The following is a 15,999-nucleotide window of genomic DNA, read 5'->3' as shown; positions in this document are numbered from 1 at the left end:
AAAGCTTTTAGGCAAACCGGGACAAAAGCTTTTAAGTATCAAAGGAATAGAGATAAAGTCACCAATTCTCGAACAGTAAAACTGGTGGTGACTCAGCATGATTAAAAAGTCTCACCAGGGTTCGAGTAACTATATTGGTACCCAGCTCGAAAGGGAAGAAAACACTGTTTCTCTTCTTTAGAGAAATGGTTTCGCTTCTCGCCTCCCGAGAATAATTTGGTGGAATCTGCACGACATGACGAGTTGAGTTCATCTACGTCGGGTCTGACACAGATCTCCTGAGAAAGTCTCATGGAATGAACTAGCCTGACGAGTAACGGAAATGGCTGTCGTAGGGTAGGGGTGTGTCTATCACAGAGAATCATGCCTTTGTCGTAGCAATTTGAGCTAAATTAGTCACTAAGATCTGTTAGGTTATAAAGGATTTCCTTTTGTTGACTTTGAAGCCGAAACCTTCTCATAGGGTTTCACATTAAAACCAACAACAACAACAACAACCTTCTCATAGGGTTAGGGTTTTGCCTCGTGAAGATGCCAAATGCCAAAATGGAAGAGACAACTGGCGAGGACATTTTAGTGACTTGCTGGAAGATTTGTTTGTGATAGTATTGGGTCTTGTCCCGACAAAAGACATAATGACCATCATCTTTATGTCGAAAAATGGTCCTCTATTTGGCCGATGATGACGACGGAGGTGAATATAAGATCTTCAAACCCATGATGTGACATATCCTCTGCTCCTTCCTTTGAGTAGTCCTTCTTTCTATTTTTCGTCTCCTCCGCTTTATCCGCAGCTCTTTTAGCTCCCTCTGTCACCTCTTATTCTTGTCTCTTCTGCGTAGTCTTTAGTCTTCTCTTTCATATCATCATAAGCTTTTTGTCCTTGGCTTTGTCTTTCGTCTCGTAGGCTTTATCAGCTGCTCTGCTTGCACCTTCGTTCACAGTTCACTTTATTTTTCGTTTTTGCCTATTCCTTTTTTCTTTACCGGTTTCCGCATTTTCTCCTGATTTCAAAAAAATTACAATTCATTAAAAACAAAAATAGCAGAGGAAACAAAGTTTTACAGAACCGGTTAGCAGTTGAAGGCTCTTTACTTGGATGTTAAAGTTATTAATAATTGTTGGGATAAGCTTGACACAAGCAAGCCTAAAGAGATTAGGATTAATAGTTTAGAAAGTTATCACAAATAAGGAAATATTCCTAGAGAAATTAGGAATATTGTTTTGAGAGTTCTTTATAAATACAATTCACTAAAAACATGTAAAACTTTATTTTTCGTTTTTTCCTATTGCTTTTTTCTTTACCGGTTTCCGCATTTTCTCCTGATTTCAAAAAAATTACAATTCAATAAAAACAAAAATAGCAGAGGAAACAGAGTTTTACAGAACCGGTTAGCAGTTGAAGGCTCTTTACTTGAATGTTAAAGTTATTAATAATTGTTGGGATAAGCTTGACACAAGCAAGCTTAAAGAGATTAGGATTAGTAGTTTAGAAAGTTATCACAAATAAGGAAATATTCCTAGAGAAATTAGGAATATTGTTTTGAGAGTTCTTTATAAATAGAGTTGTCAAGGTGTGACTTCCTATTATGATGATTTGAGAGATTGTGAGAACTTTAGGTTTTTGAGTTATTTTTCCTAAAGTAATAAAGGTGATATCTTTGAGATTGTGTTTAGTTTTGATCTTGATTTCTAGATTTTGTATCAGAGCATTACGATATCCTAGGGAGAGATGTCTGAAGGTGTTATCGTTGCTTCTAAGCCAAAAGAAGGAACCGGAACTACGTCCATCTAATGTCCTATGCTCAACCCAGCAAACTACACGGTATGGGCGTTAAAGATGAAGATTGCACTGAAGGTTCACAAGGTTTGGGAAGCCATCGAACCTGGAACAGAAGCAGCTGACGAAGACAAAAATAATATGGCCATGGCTCTTTTGTTCCAGTCCATCCCCGAGGGTTTTGTTCTGCAGATCGGTGATCTAGATACGGCTAAGAAGATTTGGGATGCCATCAAATCAAGGCATGTGGGAGCTGAACGTGTGAAGGAAGCACGTCTACAGACACCTATGGCGGAGTTTGAACGACTCCAGATGAAATATTCAGAGAGAATTGATGAGTTTGCAGGAAAGTTGTCAGAGATTGCTTCAAAATCCGCCTCTCTCGGAGTATCTATTGAGGAAACCAAGTTAAGAAGTTTCTTAACTGTCTTCCTCATAAGAAGTTCATCCACATAATGGCTTCTTTAGAACATGTGTTAGACCTAAACACCACCTTTTTTGAAGACATTATAGGGCGACTTAAAACATATGAGGAGAGAATCTCTGTTAGTGCCGTCGAAGTACAAGAAGACCAATCTAAATTTATGTATGCGAACATGGAGACATCAAAGTATGCTAATACGGAGTCACAAAATAGTCGAGAATTTACAAACGACTATCGCAACAGAGGACGCGGAGGTCGATTCTCTAGAGGACGATGAAGAGGACGCGATTATGGACAAAGAGACGCCGTCGAAGTACAAGAAGACCAATCTAAATTAATGTATGCGAACATGGAGACATCAAAGTATGCTAATACAGAGTCACAAAATAGTCGAGAATTTATAAACGACTATCGCAACAGAGGACGAGGAGGTCGATTCTCTAGAGGATGAGGAAGAGGACGCGATTATGGACAAAGATACGCCTCTCGCATCACTTGTTTCAGATGCGACAAACAAGGACATTTTGCTTTCGATTGTCCTGACCGATTATTAAAGCTCCAAGAAGCTCAAGTCCTGGATACTGCTAATATGCAAGAGGCTGATGAACTTATGATGCATGAAGTTCTATTTCTCAATGAAAAACGGTGCATTCCAAGTAAGTTTGAAACCACCACGAGAGAGGATAATGTATGGTACCTTGACAATGGTGCTAGTAACCACATGACAGGCGATAAAAGATACTTTGAAAAAATGGAAGATTCTGTTACCGGGAAGGTAAGGTTTGGAGATGATTCACGTGTTGATATAAAAGGAAAAGGTTCAATCTCACTTGTTGATATGAATGGAGAGTTACGAGTTATGACAAATGTTTACTACATACCTGACTTAAAGAGTAACATTATAAGTTTGGGACAAGCGACAGAAGCAGGTTGTGACATAATGTTAAGAAGAGAATATTTAACAATGAGAGATGCTCAAGGAAAACTACTCGCTAAAGCTCCAAGATCGAAGAATAGACTTTACAAAATTCGTATGGATTTTCAGGAAAATGCCTATTTGAACTTGTCATCTATAAGTGAATCTAGTCGCTGGCACGCTCGTTTTGGACATATAAATGTCGAAACTATCAAGTCTGTGAAGCAGAGAGAACTTGTACAAGGTCTTCCACACGTAGCATTCGAAAAGGAAATTTGCAGGTCCTGTCTACTTGGAAAACAGACAAGACAAATGTTCCCACAAGCCACCACTTATAGAGCATCTTCACCTCTAGAACTGATCCACAGAGATCTTTGTGGAACTATAACACCGAGTACAGCTGCTGGAAATAAATTTATCTTTGTTCTCATTGATGATCATTCACGTTATATGTGGACCACCTTGTTGAAAGAAAAAAATTCTGCATTTGAGAAGTTTAAAATCTTTAAGAATCGTGTTAAGAAAGAATCAGGAGCTCAGATTAAGACCTTTAGAACAGACAGAGGAGGTGAGTTTGTCTCACAAGAGTTTAATGAATACTGTGAGAATGCTGGGATTCAGAGACATCTTACTGCTTTATATACACCACAACATAATGGTGTTGTAGAACGAAGGAACAGAACAATGGTGGAGATGACAAGAAGTATTCTTAAACATACGAAGGTTCCAAATTATCTGTGGGGAGAAGCAGTGAGACACTCCACATATATGCTAAATAGAATAGGAATAAGGGCATTGACGGATAAGACACCATACGAAGTCTACAAGAAGCAGAAACCTTGTATCGATCATCTACAAATTTTTGGGTGCATAAGTTATGCAAAAGTTGATCAACATTTGTTAAAGAAACTAGACGATCGATCCAAGTTGTTAGTTCACTTGGGGATAGAACCGGGTTCTAAGGCTTATAGACTGTATGATCCACATACAAGAAGAGTTGTTGTAAGCCGTGATGTGATTTTTGATGAGAGTAAAGGCTGGAATTGGAGGCAAAATTTCACAATGCAAGACGGTGATGGAAGCTTTAATACTACTCTTGGTGAGTTTGGGAACCATGGCATAAGGTTTGAGTAGGAAAATGTGGGTAGTGAACCAGAATTGGATAACAATACAGATGGTGGTGAGAGAGATGAAACAGAAAGTAACGGACACACACCTGAAATCATAGAGCACGAGACTGCAGAAAACAGAGAGACTACAAAAAACAGAGTAGAAGCTGATGTTTTGGAGAATAATCAGCCGGTTCTTCGAAGAAGTCAAAGACAGAGTAATACCCCTAAGTATCTCGTAGACTATGTTTTACTTGCTGAAGAAGAAGGAGAAACGCTTCTTTTGTGTCTTAACAAGCAGCCAAGAAGTTTTATGGAAGCAAGAAGATCGAATAAGTGGATTAATGCTTGCAATGAAGAGATTAGTTCAATCGATAAACTGAATACCTGGGATTTAGCCGACTTACCTCTTGGTGTCAAACCAGTTGGACTCAAATGGGTTTTTAAACTGAAAAGAAACTCTGATGGCAGAATTAACAAGTACAAAGCCCGACTTGTTGCTAAGGGATACATGCAACAATATGGAATCGATTTCGAGGAAGTTTTTGCTCCCGTTGCATGCATTGAAACTATAAATCTTCTCATAAACATTGCAGCGACAAACAGATGGGAGATTCATCATTTAGATGTAAAAACAGAGTTTCTACACGGAGAACTAAAAGAGACAGTTTTTGTCACTCAACCGGATGGTTTTGAGAAGAAAGGGTGTGAAGAAAAGGTTTATAGGTTGAATAAAGCGTTGTACGGTTTGCGACAAGCTCCAAGAGCATGGAACAACAAATTGAACCAGATTCTTGAGGAGCTGCAGTTCAAAAAATGCTCCAAGGAACCCACTGTTTATCGTAAAACAGAGAGAGGACAAATCTTGGTTATTGTTGTTTATGTAGATGATTTATTTGTCACAGGAACAAACAAGCAAATCATTTACAAATTTAAGGAGGAGATGGCTGCTAAATTTGAAATGAGTGACCTTGGCTTGTTAACTTACTATCTTGGGATAGAGGTTATTCAACATGAGTATGAAATTGTTCTAACCCAACGAAGATATGCTCAGAAAATATTAGAAGAAACAAGAATGGTGGATTGCAATCCTGAGTATATACCAATGGAGTTTGGACTCACGTTGTCAAAGGAAGAGGATGAGAAAGAGATCGACACCACAGATTTCCGAAAAAAAATTGGTTGCCTTCGGTATATAATCCACACAAGACCAGATTTATCTTATTGTGTTGGTGTCTTGAGCAGGTATATGCATAGTCCCAGGGTGTCACATGGTGCGGCAATAAGACAATGCTTAAGATATCTTAAAGGAACAACAACTCTTGGCTTAGTGTTTGGAAGAAGCTCGAGAATACCAAGGCTAGTTGGATATAGTGATAGCAGCCTTAGCATCGATCCAGATGATGGGAGAAGTACAACATGTCACATTTTCTACCTAGGAGAAGGTCCTATTTCTTGGTGTTCACAAAAACAAGATGTAGTGGCTTTATCTTCATGTGAGGCAGAATTTATGGCTGGAACCAAAGCAACTAAACAGGCGATTTGGTTGCGAGACTTGCTAAGTGAAATTATGGGAGTTGAAGTCAAGAAAGCTGTTATCCGAATTGACAATAAATCCGCAATAGCTCTCACGAAGAATCCTGTTTTTCATGGCAGAAGCAAACACATTCAGAGACGTTTTCATTTCATTAGATAGTGTGTGGAGAATGAAGAAGTTGAGGTTGAACATGTTCTAGGAATCGAGATGAAAGCGGATATTCTCACAAAGGCTTTGGGAAAAATGAAGTTCAAGGAGATGAGAGAGTTCATGAGAGTTCAAGATGTAGAGAAATTGTGTGTCAAGCTTAAAGAGGAGAATGTTGGGATAAGCTACACACAAGCAAGCCTAAAGAGATTAGGATTAGTAGTTTAGGAAGTTATCACAAATAAGGAAATATTCCTAGAAAAATTAGGAATATTGTTTTGAGAGTTCCTTATAAATAGAGTTGTTAAGGTGTGACTTCCTATTATGATGATTTGAGAGATTGTGAGAACTTTAGGTTTTTGAGTTATTTTTCCTAAAGTAACAAAGGTGATTTCTTTGAGATTGTGTTTAGTTTTGATCTTGATTTCTAGAATAATAAATTAATAAGAATGGAAAAAGGAATAGAACTCCATCTTCTATGACTAATTAGAACAGCCATGAGTTAGATATATAAACAAAACAGGAAACGCTATATACAAACACTAGTTAGAGAATAAAGTCCCAAATCGAGCAAACTAGTAGAAAGGAACTTAAACTCGATCGTGGTGGTTAGTGAAATTATAAAGTGCATTACTATTTAGATAACTAGATCTTTGTGTACTCTTTACTCTTTTTACATATCAACCTCAAAACGAAAAGAGACTCTCTCTCTCTTAAAAACCTTTTAATACCTTACATAAAAGTTCCAGAAACAGATCTTTTCAAACATACAAAGATGAACACTACTTATACCAAAATAACAACGAAACGCAAAAGGCTTAAGATGATCAATGAATTTAGAACCTCGAGCTTGAAATAGTCATCCTCATTAGTCATTACGATTTTCATTATTATAATTTTTTTTTTTTTTTTTGTGATAATATTTGGCATTTGAATGGTAAGTGATTCTACCATAGTTTTTGGATTTTGTTTTTCAAAACCTTTTTTTTTTCCATTCAAGATTTTACACTAAATATTCCCTAAAAATTAGAAAAACTAGGTTGTAACTTTTCTTTACAAATATTAACAAAAACTAGCCACATAATTAGATTTCTAACGTAAATATTTTTAGAGACATACTTGGGTTCACCTCTTGAGGTGAACCTCTTCATTCACCCTTTTACAAAATAAGGAAATAAAATATGTATACATTATTATAAAATTAGAAACTTAAACCGCTGTTTTATAAACTCAAACCGACATATAATTTCGTTCTAATTGTAAAATCTAAACCCTAATCATCTCATTTGTAAACCCAAACCAACATTTAATTTTTTTCTAATTGTAAAATTTAAACCCTAACCATCTCATTTGTAAACCCAAACCGACATATAATTTTGTTCTAATTGTAAAATCTAAACCCTAACAATCTCATTTGTAAACCCAAACCGACATATAATTTTGTTCTAATTATGAAATCTAAACCCTAACCACCTATTTATAAACCCAAACCGACATATAATTTTGTTTTAATTATAAAATCTAAACCCTAATTCTCATTTATAAACCCAAACCTATATATAAATTCGTTTAATTGTATAATTTAAACCAAGCCAATATTTAACTTCCTTTAAATAAAAGTATACATAATATGTTTCCTTAATTTGTTTGGCTTTTTAATTTAATTTGATTTATTTTTAAAATAAAATATTAGATAGAACATTTTGATTGGTTAAGAGGGGAGGGGGTGAATACCTAGGGGTGAACCTAAGGGCATCCTCAATGGTGGGATATAAAATTGAGTATATATGTTCTAATTTTTAAACAATATATTATGTACTGTTTATAAAATAAGAACTTTTAGAATTTTAATTAATATTATCCCCTCTCCAATGGTAGGATATAATTTTGAGTCTCTAATTTTTTAAAAGATAGTATTTTGAAAATAATTTTTTTTAAAGTAGAATAGAATTAGTATAAATGTTTAATTAGTTAGGAGGATTTGTGCTTAGGACAATTTTAATTAGGACAGATCATATAAGAATGGGTGAATGGAGTTGTTGAGAAAGAAAGCAACTTTCAGGATTTGGATGTTGTTGTAGGTCGTTGCTTCTTACGAAAGAGATTGTTTAGGAGCAGTCCAAGTAAAGGCAAACCTGTAACCATGCCTATGTAACCAAGCAACCATACAGGCCGTTTCATCTGCCGACACAGCTCCTTAAAGCTTCTCTTTGTTACATCTTCCTCAAGATTTTGTCCTCTCTGCTTCGATGATGCGGTGGTGGTATTGGTGTCTTTCTCGTATTTGACTGATGCCACTAACCCGTCTTCTGCAATGTTTAGGTACGGGCCTTGGTTTATCAAAGGCTCTTGTTTCCCTGATGACTCTGAGCTTCTTTTCTCTTCAATCTGCAAGAAAAATAGCTCACCAAGAGGTCCCATGGAGAGAAAATAGCCAAATAGCTACAACACCCCTCAGAGGAGTCTTTTCACCCTCTTCCCCAAAGTACTTAACCTGAAGCATGAGATAGTTTTCAGTAACCTCATATCAATATGCAACAGAAGGTCCATGATAGAAATCAAAACCATCACACTTCAACATAATTCAAACCTAAGACTTGTTTCTCAGCTGGATCAAATTGGAAGAAACCAAAATTGTAAAACACTAATGTTCCTGATTGAATACCAGAACATTTGCTCCAATGCTAGTTCCAACAGCAAAGATAGGAGCATTTGGGTATTTTTGTTGAAGATAACCAAGAACTACCCGCATATCCCCTGTCCATCCAGCATTATAGAAGTGATCAGACTGCATTCATTTGCAGCATAACAAGATTGTATATAAGCAAGCATAACGTTTTATAGAGAACAAGAAATCAGAATGCTAGGAGACTAGCGTAACTCACAGTAACCGAAACACCACCCAAACCTCTAAGGTTGCCTCCGCCGATTCGCATCTCCTCCGACCTTAACCCCCTCTGATTTCATCTCCTTCCATTGTCAATTGGCGAGTTCGATCGAGTTCCTGTTATCATTCACTAAGGTACATACACTAAGGTTCCTGATAGAAACAGAGAAAGGGAGAGGAAGAGAAAGAAAGAAAACCATTCGACCCTCAAGAACACAATCGGTTTTGTCCAACAAATTGGTGACACGTATGATCTCTTATTACCGAATTGAGTCTACTAAATAACAGGTCCTCTTATTATTTTTCTTTTCTCTGATTTAGTTTTTTCCTTCTTTTCACTTTAAAACCTCTCTAAATACCCTGGTTCGAGAAGGCCCAAGTATTTTTCATATTTTTATGGTTAACTAAAAAAACTTACTGATTCTTCTCTTTTATTCTGTTTTCTTATGTACATGTTTTTTAAAAACCAAAATTAAAATCTATTAGAAAAAAACTAAAAACCAAAAACTATAATCGAAAATCCATTTAAAACCATCTTCCATTCATGGCCTTTGTCTTCTCTATTGAAAGCTTACTAGGTTTTACCCCGTGGTACACCACGGATCTATTATTTTGTTGATATGATATTGTAATAGTTTTGTGGTGCTTGTAGTCGATGGTGAATTGCATCTATATATACTGTTAATGTTTGTAGATAGGTTTTGTATAAACTCTTGATTCGGAAGTTGAGAATATACATTTTATGATTTCGTTAGTTATGATTTAAGAATAAATGATATGGCATATTCTTATTTTGATTCTCAATTGATATTATTGGATTAATAGTGTACATTTAAAGCTAATAAGAACTTAGCAAATATGTAATCGTTTATTAAACACAACTTAGATTTTTCCTAAGATGTGTTCATCGTGAATTAGTTGCTATATTATAGGGATGTGATTACAAAATTTGTGTTATCAATTTTTTTTGTCAAACTCAGCCCAAAAAAATTGGCATGTAAATTAGATATTTCCTAAGATACAATGGGCATCAATTGACATTAATTGGATGTAAATAAGTACGCTATGGATTAAAAACCGGCCCAAAATATTCGGTAATCTTAAGGAAGATCCAGATAATTGAATCAGTTATAATTTTAGTTAAAAATCTGATCCGAAGTTGGCAAAGCCAAAAAGTGATGGCACCCTATTATACTTCAAAAATGTATTTCAAGCTCTATATGTGGATATACTTGTTTGGTTATAAAGATCCTAAGAAAAATTTTAAAGTATATATCTATTTATAAAAATTCAAATCACATCATATGTTAAAAAAATCTAAAATTTTATTAACTTTATGTATTAAATAGTAATTAAAATAATTAAATATAAGATTAAATAAAAGCGCAAAGAGAATTATATTTTAGTCTAACATATTGATTTAAATTAGGTAGATAGTTTTTAGGAAATTAATGTTATCAAATAAAGAAATGATTGTGTTTGGTTGTAAGGATTGTAGAAAATTTAGTTGAGACTTGTTTGGATACAAAGAGAAGAGAGGATGACACAAAAATGTACTTCAAAAATGTTAAGATAGATACATTATGAACCGAAAATTTTCATCACCAGTTTTGATTATTGTTTTCTATTTTATTTTACTGTATTTGACTATTGTTGAGCTTTGTTATAGAAAGATCTGTTTATATATGAGAAAATCCAGCACATAAGCTTGTATTATAAATAGGACCTTTTTTGTTTGGTATTATAAACTTATACTAGATTTTAACCCGCGGTACACCGCGGGACAATTTTTAAAAAAATAATAACATTTTAATTTTTTTTGTTTTTTTATATTTAGTTTGTTTTGTTTAAGTAAATAATATTTTTGCTTGGATTGTCAATTATTAGAACAATAATAGGGGAAATAAATATATAAATATGTAATTTATAAGTTATTGTCGGATTAAGTCTCAATTTTACCAATGATTTAATTGTTTTACATAGTTTTAGTTAAATTACTCTAATTTAATATGTCTAATATTCTTATATTAGTGGTATTGACCAAATAATTAAAGGAAGATTTAACCTGTGTTTCAAAATCAAATTAATAATATTTTATATTTATACTAATGTTATTTCAAACCGTCATGTTAATAACATGTCCCCCTATATAACACCAAAGTGTCATATTAGTGGTTTAACTCGTGTTTCAAAACTGCATATTAGTGGTTTTGGTTGTGTGTTGTGTTTTGTTTGTGAAGTTGATATTTATACATGGAAAATGCTTGATGAGCAAGGAGTTTACGATCCATAGCAATAAAAGAGAGATTTTAGTGTTTTCCTATTTGAGTTGATAACATTATCGCATAATAATATTCAGTTTCTTAACACGTATATTTTATATTAAATGTTTTTCTTGATGCTAAAGTTAAATATACCCGATTATTGAGTTTCTAAAGTTGGGTTCTCGTTTTTATGAACTTTATTAACGTTATAATAATTATTGTGATTGTAATCATTTGTTACTCAAACTCGACTGTGTCATTTAAATTTAAGAGATCATACAGTCTCTAAAGATCTATTAAAATATGTTTTTAGATTTTTATGGGATTAAAAATTTAATGCGTAGAGTTCTTTTTGGAAAAATTGAAATGTATAGATGTTGTCAAGCTATTTATGGCAATAAATATATCAAATTAGGTCGATTTAAATAGTTCTATTAAATGAGTTTCCAGGAATTGTTATTTTAGAAAAATAGTTAGTGGTTAATGTTGTAAATAAACAAATTAAATAAGCAAAACTTAAAGGGCATAACACAAAATGTACTTCAAAAATCAGATTCTACTAATTATTATCTAGGATTTAACCTGCGGTACACCGCAGAATAATATTTTATATATAATATAATTTAGTTTTTATAGTTTTTAATTTGATATTAAAATAAGAATTTTGATTTTGATTTTTTTTAAAATTTGACCTGTAATATAGTGTAATTTAGTAATTTAAACTGTAGTACATAGATTTATTTTATTATATATGTGTAATATATGATTTCAAATTATTAGTGTTTTTAGATTTAATCTATGGTAAATGACTACATGTGTAATTTTTTAAACTCGTGGTACATTGCCAAATAATATTTTATTTTTATATATAATAATTTAGTTACCTTTTAATTGTATGATTTAGATGTTTAGTGTTTTTAGATTAAACTTGAGGTACATATGTAATTGAATATATAAAAAGGATAAAAACAAATCTATTTACATCATCATATATGGAACTAAAGCCAATACTAAGAATGGGCTAATGTCGATTATGATCAGTTCAACCAAGTTTTCATTTCACTTTAGTCATATTTTACAGTAAAAATTATTTAAGAATATATGTAGTTATAATTAATAAATAATAATCAATATGATTTTGATATTATGCTAATCAAAATAATTTGTGAAGAGAGAGAGAGAGAAATAGTAACAATCCAAAAGAAATATATATTAATTGTGATTTAGATTGGTTGATATATTTAGTTCCAATCTTTATTTTAATTCGTAGTTTTCACTATGATATGACTATTTTTTCTTCTCCCAAATTAAAAAAAAAATTATGTATTCTAAATTTATTTTTAAAAATCATTATCGGTATAGATGCAGATTTTTGAGATCTTTTAATTCTAGTTGTGTTGTTTTAATCTTAATAACTAATATTAATTATGATAATTCTTGTTGTGTAAATAATTAAATAGAAAAATAATGATACAATATTAAAGAGAGTAGGCTTATTTTGTGGTTTATATAAGGACAATACCTTTTCAAATAATAGACGACCGTAAAACTTAGTGAAAAGGCAAATACAATTTTTAAATTTTTGCCTTTTTGGTTATTATGTTATGGTTAGTATGTTTGGTTGTTATAATAAGTGGTAGATTATAAAACGAACAAAATAAGATGTACTGCAAAAAAAAATGAAACAGAAAACTTAATTCTATTGATATAATAAGCAAAACTATATATATCATGATAGAACATGGATTCATCTCTTAAAGATGAGAGTGACTTACTTACAACGAATATTAAATAACATCAAAAGCAAAAGAAAAAAAACATAAAGAAAACACAAAACCGTTTTTATAGATTACTGTAATGTTTAAAAAAAAAAAAATACTACTGTAAGGTTTCTTTGCTGGTTGTAAGTATGTTTGGTGCATTCTCCATTAGGTAGTGAGAGATTATTTATAGTGTTTTAAAAATGCATTAGGTGTGATATGAATTTAAGACTAAATTGGTGAGCAAGCAAAAAATCATTTAAAATGCCATGAAGGATCTTTCAAAACGTGAAGGATTTAAGGTATATTTATGGAATATACAATTTATTAGTTTTATATGTTAAATTTTAAATTTACTTTCCATTTAGTTTTATATATTGATTTTGTGTACCATAAAAATCGGAAATGAATATTGGATTAACATAATTATTATGATAGCATTAAACGATTAAATCTATATTTGAAGTATTAAGAATATTATTCGATTTTAATGGACTGTCGATTTTATGTATTCTAGTTTTTATTATTTTGGAAAACTTTCTAGGGATTAACTTTGTAAAATTTAAGTTATGCACTCATTTAAAGAGAGATTTCAGCAATCAATGTTTTATTAAAACAAAGATTTCTTCGGTTAATATTTACTTTACAAATAAGATATATAGACAACTAAATATTTGTCTTGGTAGTGTCATTATGGACGTCTTTGGAAATATGAATTTAATAGGCTAATAATTATGCACTCAACTTTAGTACCATCGAGATTTGAACAGATTGTAGTAATCGAATATGAAGGATTATGTATTTAAAAGACATAACATAACAATAAAATCTAATTTAATATGTCTAATATTCTTATATTAATTCCATTAATTGAGTTAAGTAGAACTGTTTATTTTAAAAAAATTTGTAGAAATTAATTAAGTAGAAATATTATTTTAGAAAATTTTGTAAGAGTTAATGTTGCAAATAAATAAATTAAATAAGATAAACTTCAAAAGCATAAACCAAATGTTAATATAGATTTTTTTAATGTGATTTAAGTATTAATCGAATTGAGATTAGGAGAGTCTCACCAGGGTTCGAGTAACCATATTAGTACCCCGTGAGAGGAGGAAACTTCTCACGTTCTTCCTGGTGAGAGAATGTCTCTCGTGGAAGGATGAATGGGCCTGAAGATGGCAGATTAGATAAAATCTCCATTTGGTCTGGCAGAGTGGAGTTTAGACGTAAGCTCCATCTGGTTCCCCGTGTTCTTCCCTGAAGTGGAGATCAACGGATGCCGGGTTTGTGTCTGTCACAGAGAACCATGCCTTTTTGATAGCGATTTGAGGTAATCTAAATTACCTCTTTTTGCTTTAGAACTTGATTCTTGACTACTCTTTACTTCTACATTGATTCAAAGCGATAAGAGAGTCTCTCCTAAAAGTAAAACCTTTTAATACCTTACTACCCAAGTTTCTTAGACAGAGCTTATTGAACATAAAAAGATGAGAACTACTTATATAAGTTATAACAAAACAAAAGGCACAACGTGATCAGTGAATTTAGAACCTCTTGAAATCATCATCATCCTTATTCCGATTTTCATTCGCCTTTTTAGACAGATCCTCCAAGCCCTTATCAACATCATCCCGAGCCCTATCCGCCTCCTCACCGGACCCAACCACCGCCTCTGTCACCTTCTGAGCCGTGCTCTTCGCCGTCTCCCACACATCTTTTACAGTCTCCTTAGTCTTCTCCCCAATATCTTGAGCCTTCTCCTTTAACCCATGTGCCATATCATCTGCTCTCTCCTTTGAGTCCTCTGCATAGTCCATGGCCCTCTCTTTAGTCTCGTAGGCTTTATCAGATGCTTTGCTCGCTCCTTCGTTCACCTTATCCTTGGCCTCTTCTGCGTAATCTTTAGCCTTCTCTTTCACATCATAGGCTTTGTCCTTAGCTTTCTCCTTTGTCTCGTAGGCTTTATCAGCTGCTCTACTCGCTCCTTCATTCACTCTATCCCTAGCCTCTTCCGCGTAATCTTTAGTCTTCTCTTTCGTATCATAAGCTTTGTCCTTAGCTTTCTCCTTCGTCTCGTAGGCTTTATCAGCTGCTCTGCTCGCTCCTTCATTCACCTTATCCCTAGCCTCTTCCGCATAATCTTTAGTCTTCTCTTTCGCATCATAGGCTTTGTCCTTAGCTTTCTCTTTCGTCTCGTAGGCTTTATCAGCTGCTCTGCTCGCACCTTCGTTCACTTTATCCTTCGTTTGTTCTGCCTAATCTCTCGTCTTCCCGTTCATATCGTACGCTTTACCCGTAGCTTTTTCTTTACCCGTTTCAAAGTATTCTCCTGATTCTTCTCTCCATTTCTTCGACTCATAGGCCAAATCAGCCCTCGAGTCTCTTGATTTCTCTACCGGATCATATCTCCCTGAAAAACCAAAAAAAGCATTGATCAGTCCTATAACTTCATCACTTCACCTGATTTCTTGTCAACCACGTTAACCTAATTATACCAACTTCTTTAATCAATATAGCTCACTTAGGATTTAGGAATTAATTAGCTAAATACACACGCTTATGAACCGGTTCATTAATTAATTTACCTTAGAATGGTTTACCGACGAGGCGAAAAAGACACGAGATGTTTTGCGACCAATCACCACCGCAAGAGTTCTCGGAGCTCGGCTTATAGGGAAAACCAAAAAAAGCAGTTCTCGTTAGTTGCATAGCCGCCATGTTCATCAATCAACGAAACAATATCTTCTTCTTCTTCTTTTTCGTAATTTAGCTTTATAAAATGCTTTTGTCTTAACTTTTTTCAATATGTATTCTTTTCTTAACAATATCTTATGTTGCGAACTTATAGAAACCATTTAGGACAGCTGGTGATACGAATTTGACACGTGTTGGTGTCGTGACACGTGTTTAGCAATGGTAGCTAAATTAACTATGGTGCGTTATCGAACACTTGCGGTGTATCTATATGGATAATGGACCGTTGGATTAGTGATTCTTTCTAGTTTCTATGCCTTTGTTTTGACTTTTTGAGTGTAAAACGCGAATTGACGTTTATCAAACGTTCGAGCATTCATAAAACGAAAAAGAGCATTCGTCATGTTTTTTTTAGTTAACATTGTATTATTCTTTCTACATCACCAATATTTTATATAAATATTAATTAGAAAAAAATAAA

At 33.4% G+C, this 15,999-nt stretch overlaps 1 protein-coding gene across 1 annotated transcript; it reads right to left on the bottom strand.

The window, feature by feature from the left end:
* Positions 14,156–15,623, bottom strand: LOC104760511 (embryonic protein DC-8). The gene is given in 3 exon segments (XM_010483450.2): positions 14,156–15,236; positions 15,411–15,503; positions 15,505–15,623. Coding segments are annotated over 3 exon segments (1,005 nt in total). The 5' UTR covers positions 15,549–15,623; the 3' UTR covers positions 14,156–14,368.

The sequence above is a fragment of the Camelina sativa genome, chromosome 18 (assembly GCF_000633955.1).
Source record: "Camelina sativa cultivar DH55 chromosome 18, Cs, whole genome shotgun sequence".
Classification (NCBI taxonomy): domain Eukaryota; kingdom Viridiplantae; phylum Streptophyta; class Magnoliopsida; order Brassicales; family Brassicaceae; genus Camelina; species Camelina sativa.
The sequence above is the reverse complement of the archived record's forward strand: the minus strand, read 5'-3'. Positions and strand labels throughout refer to the sequence as shown.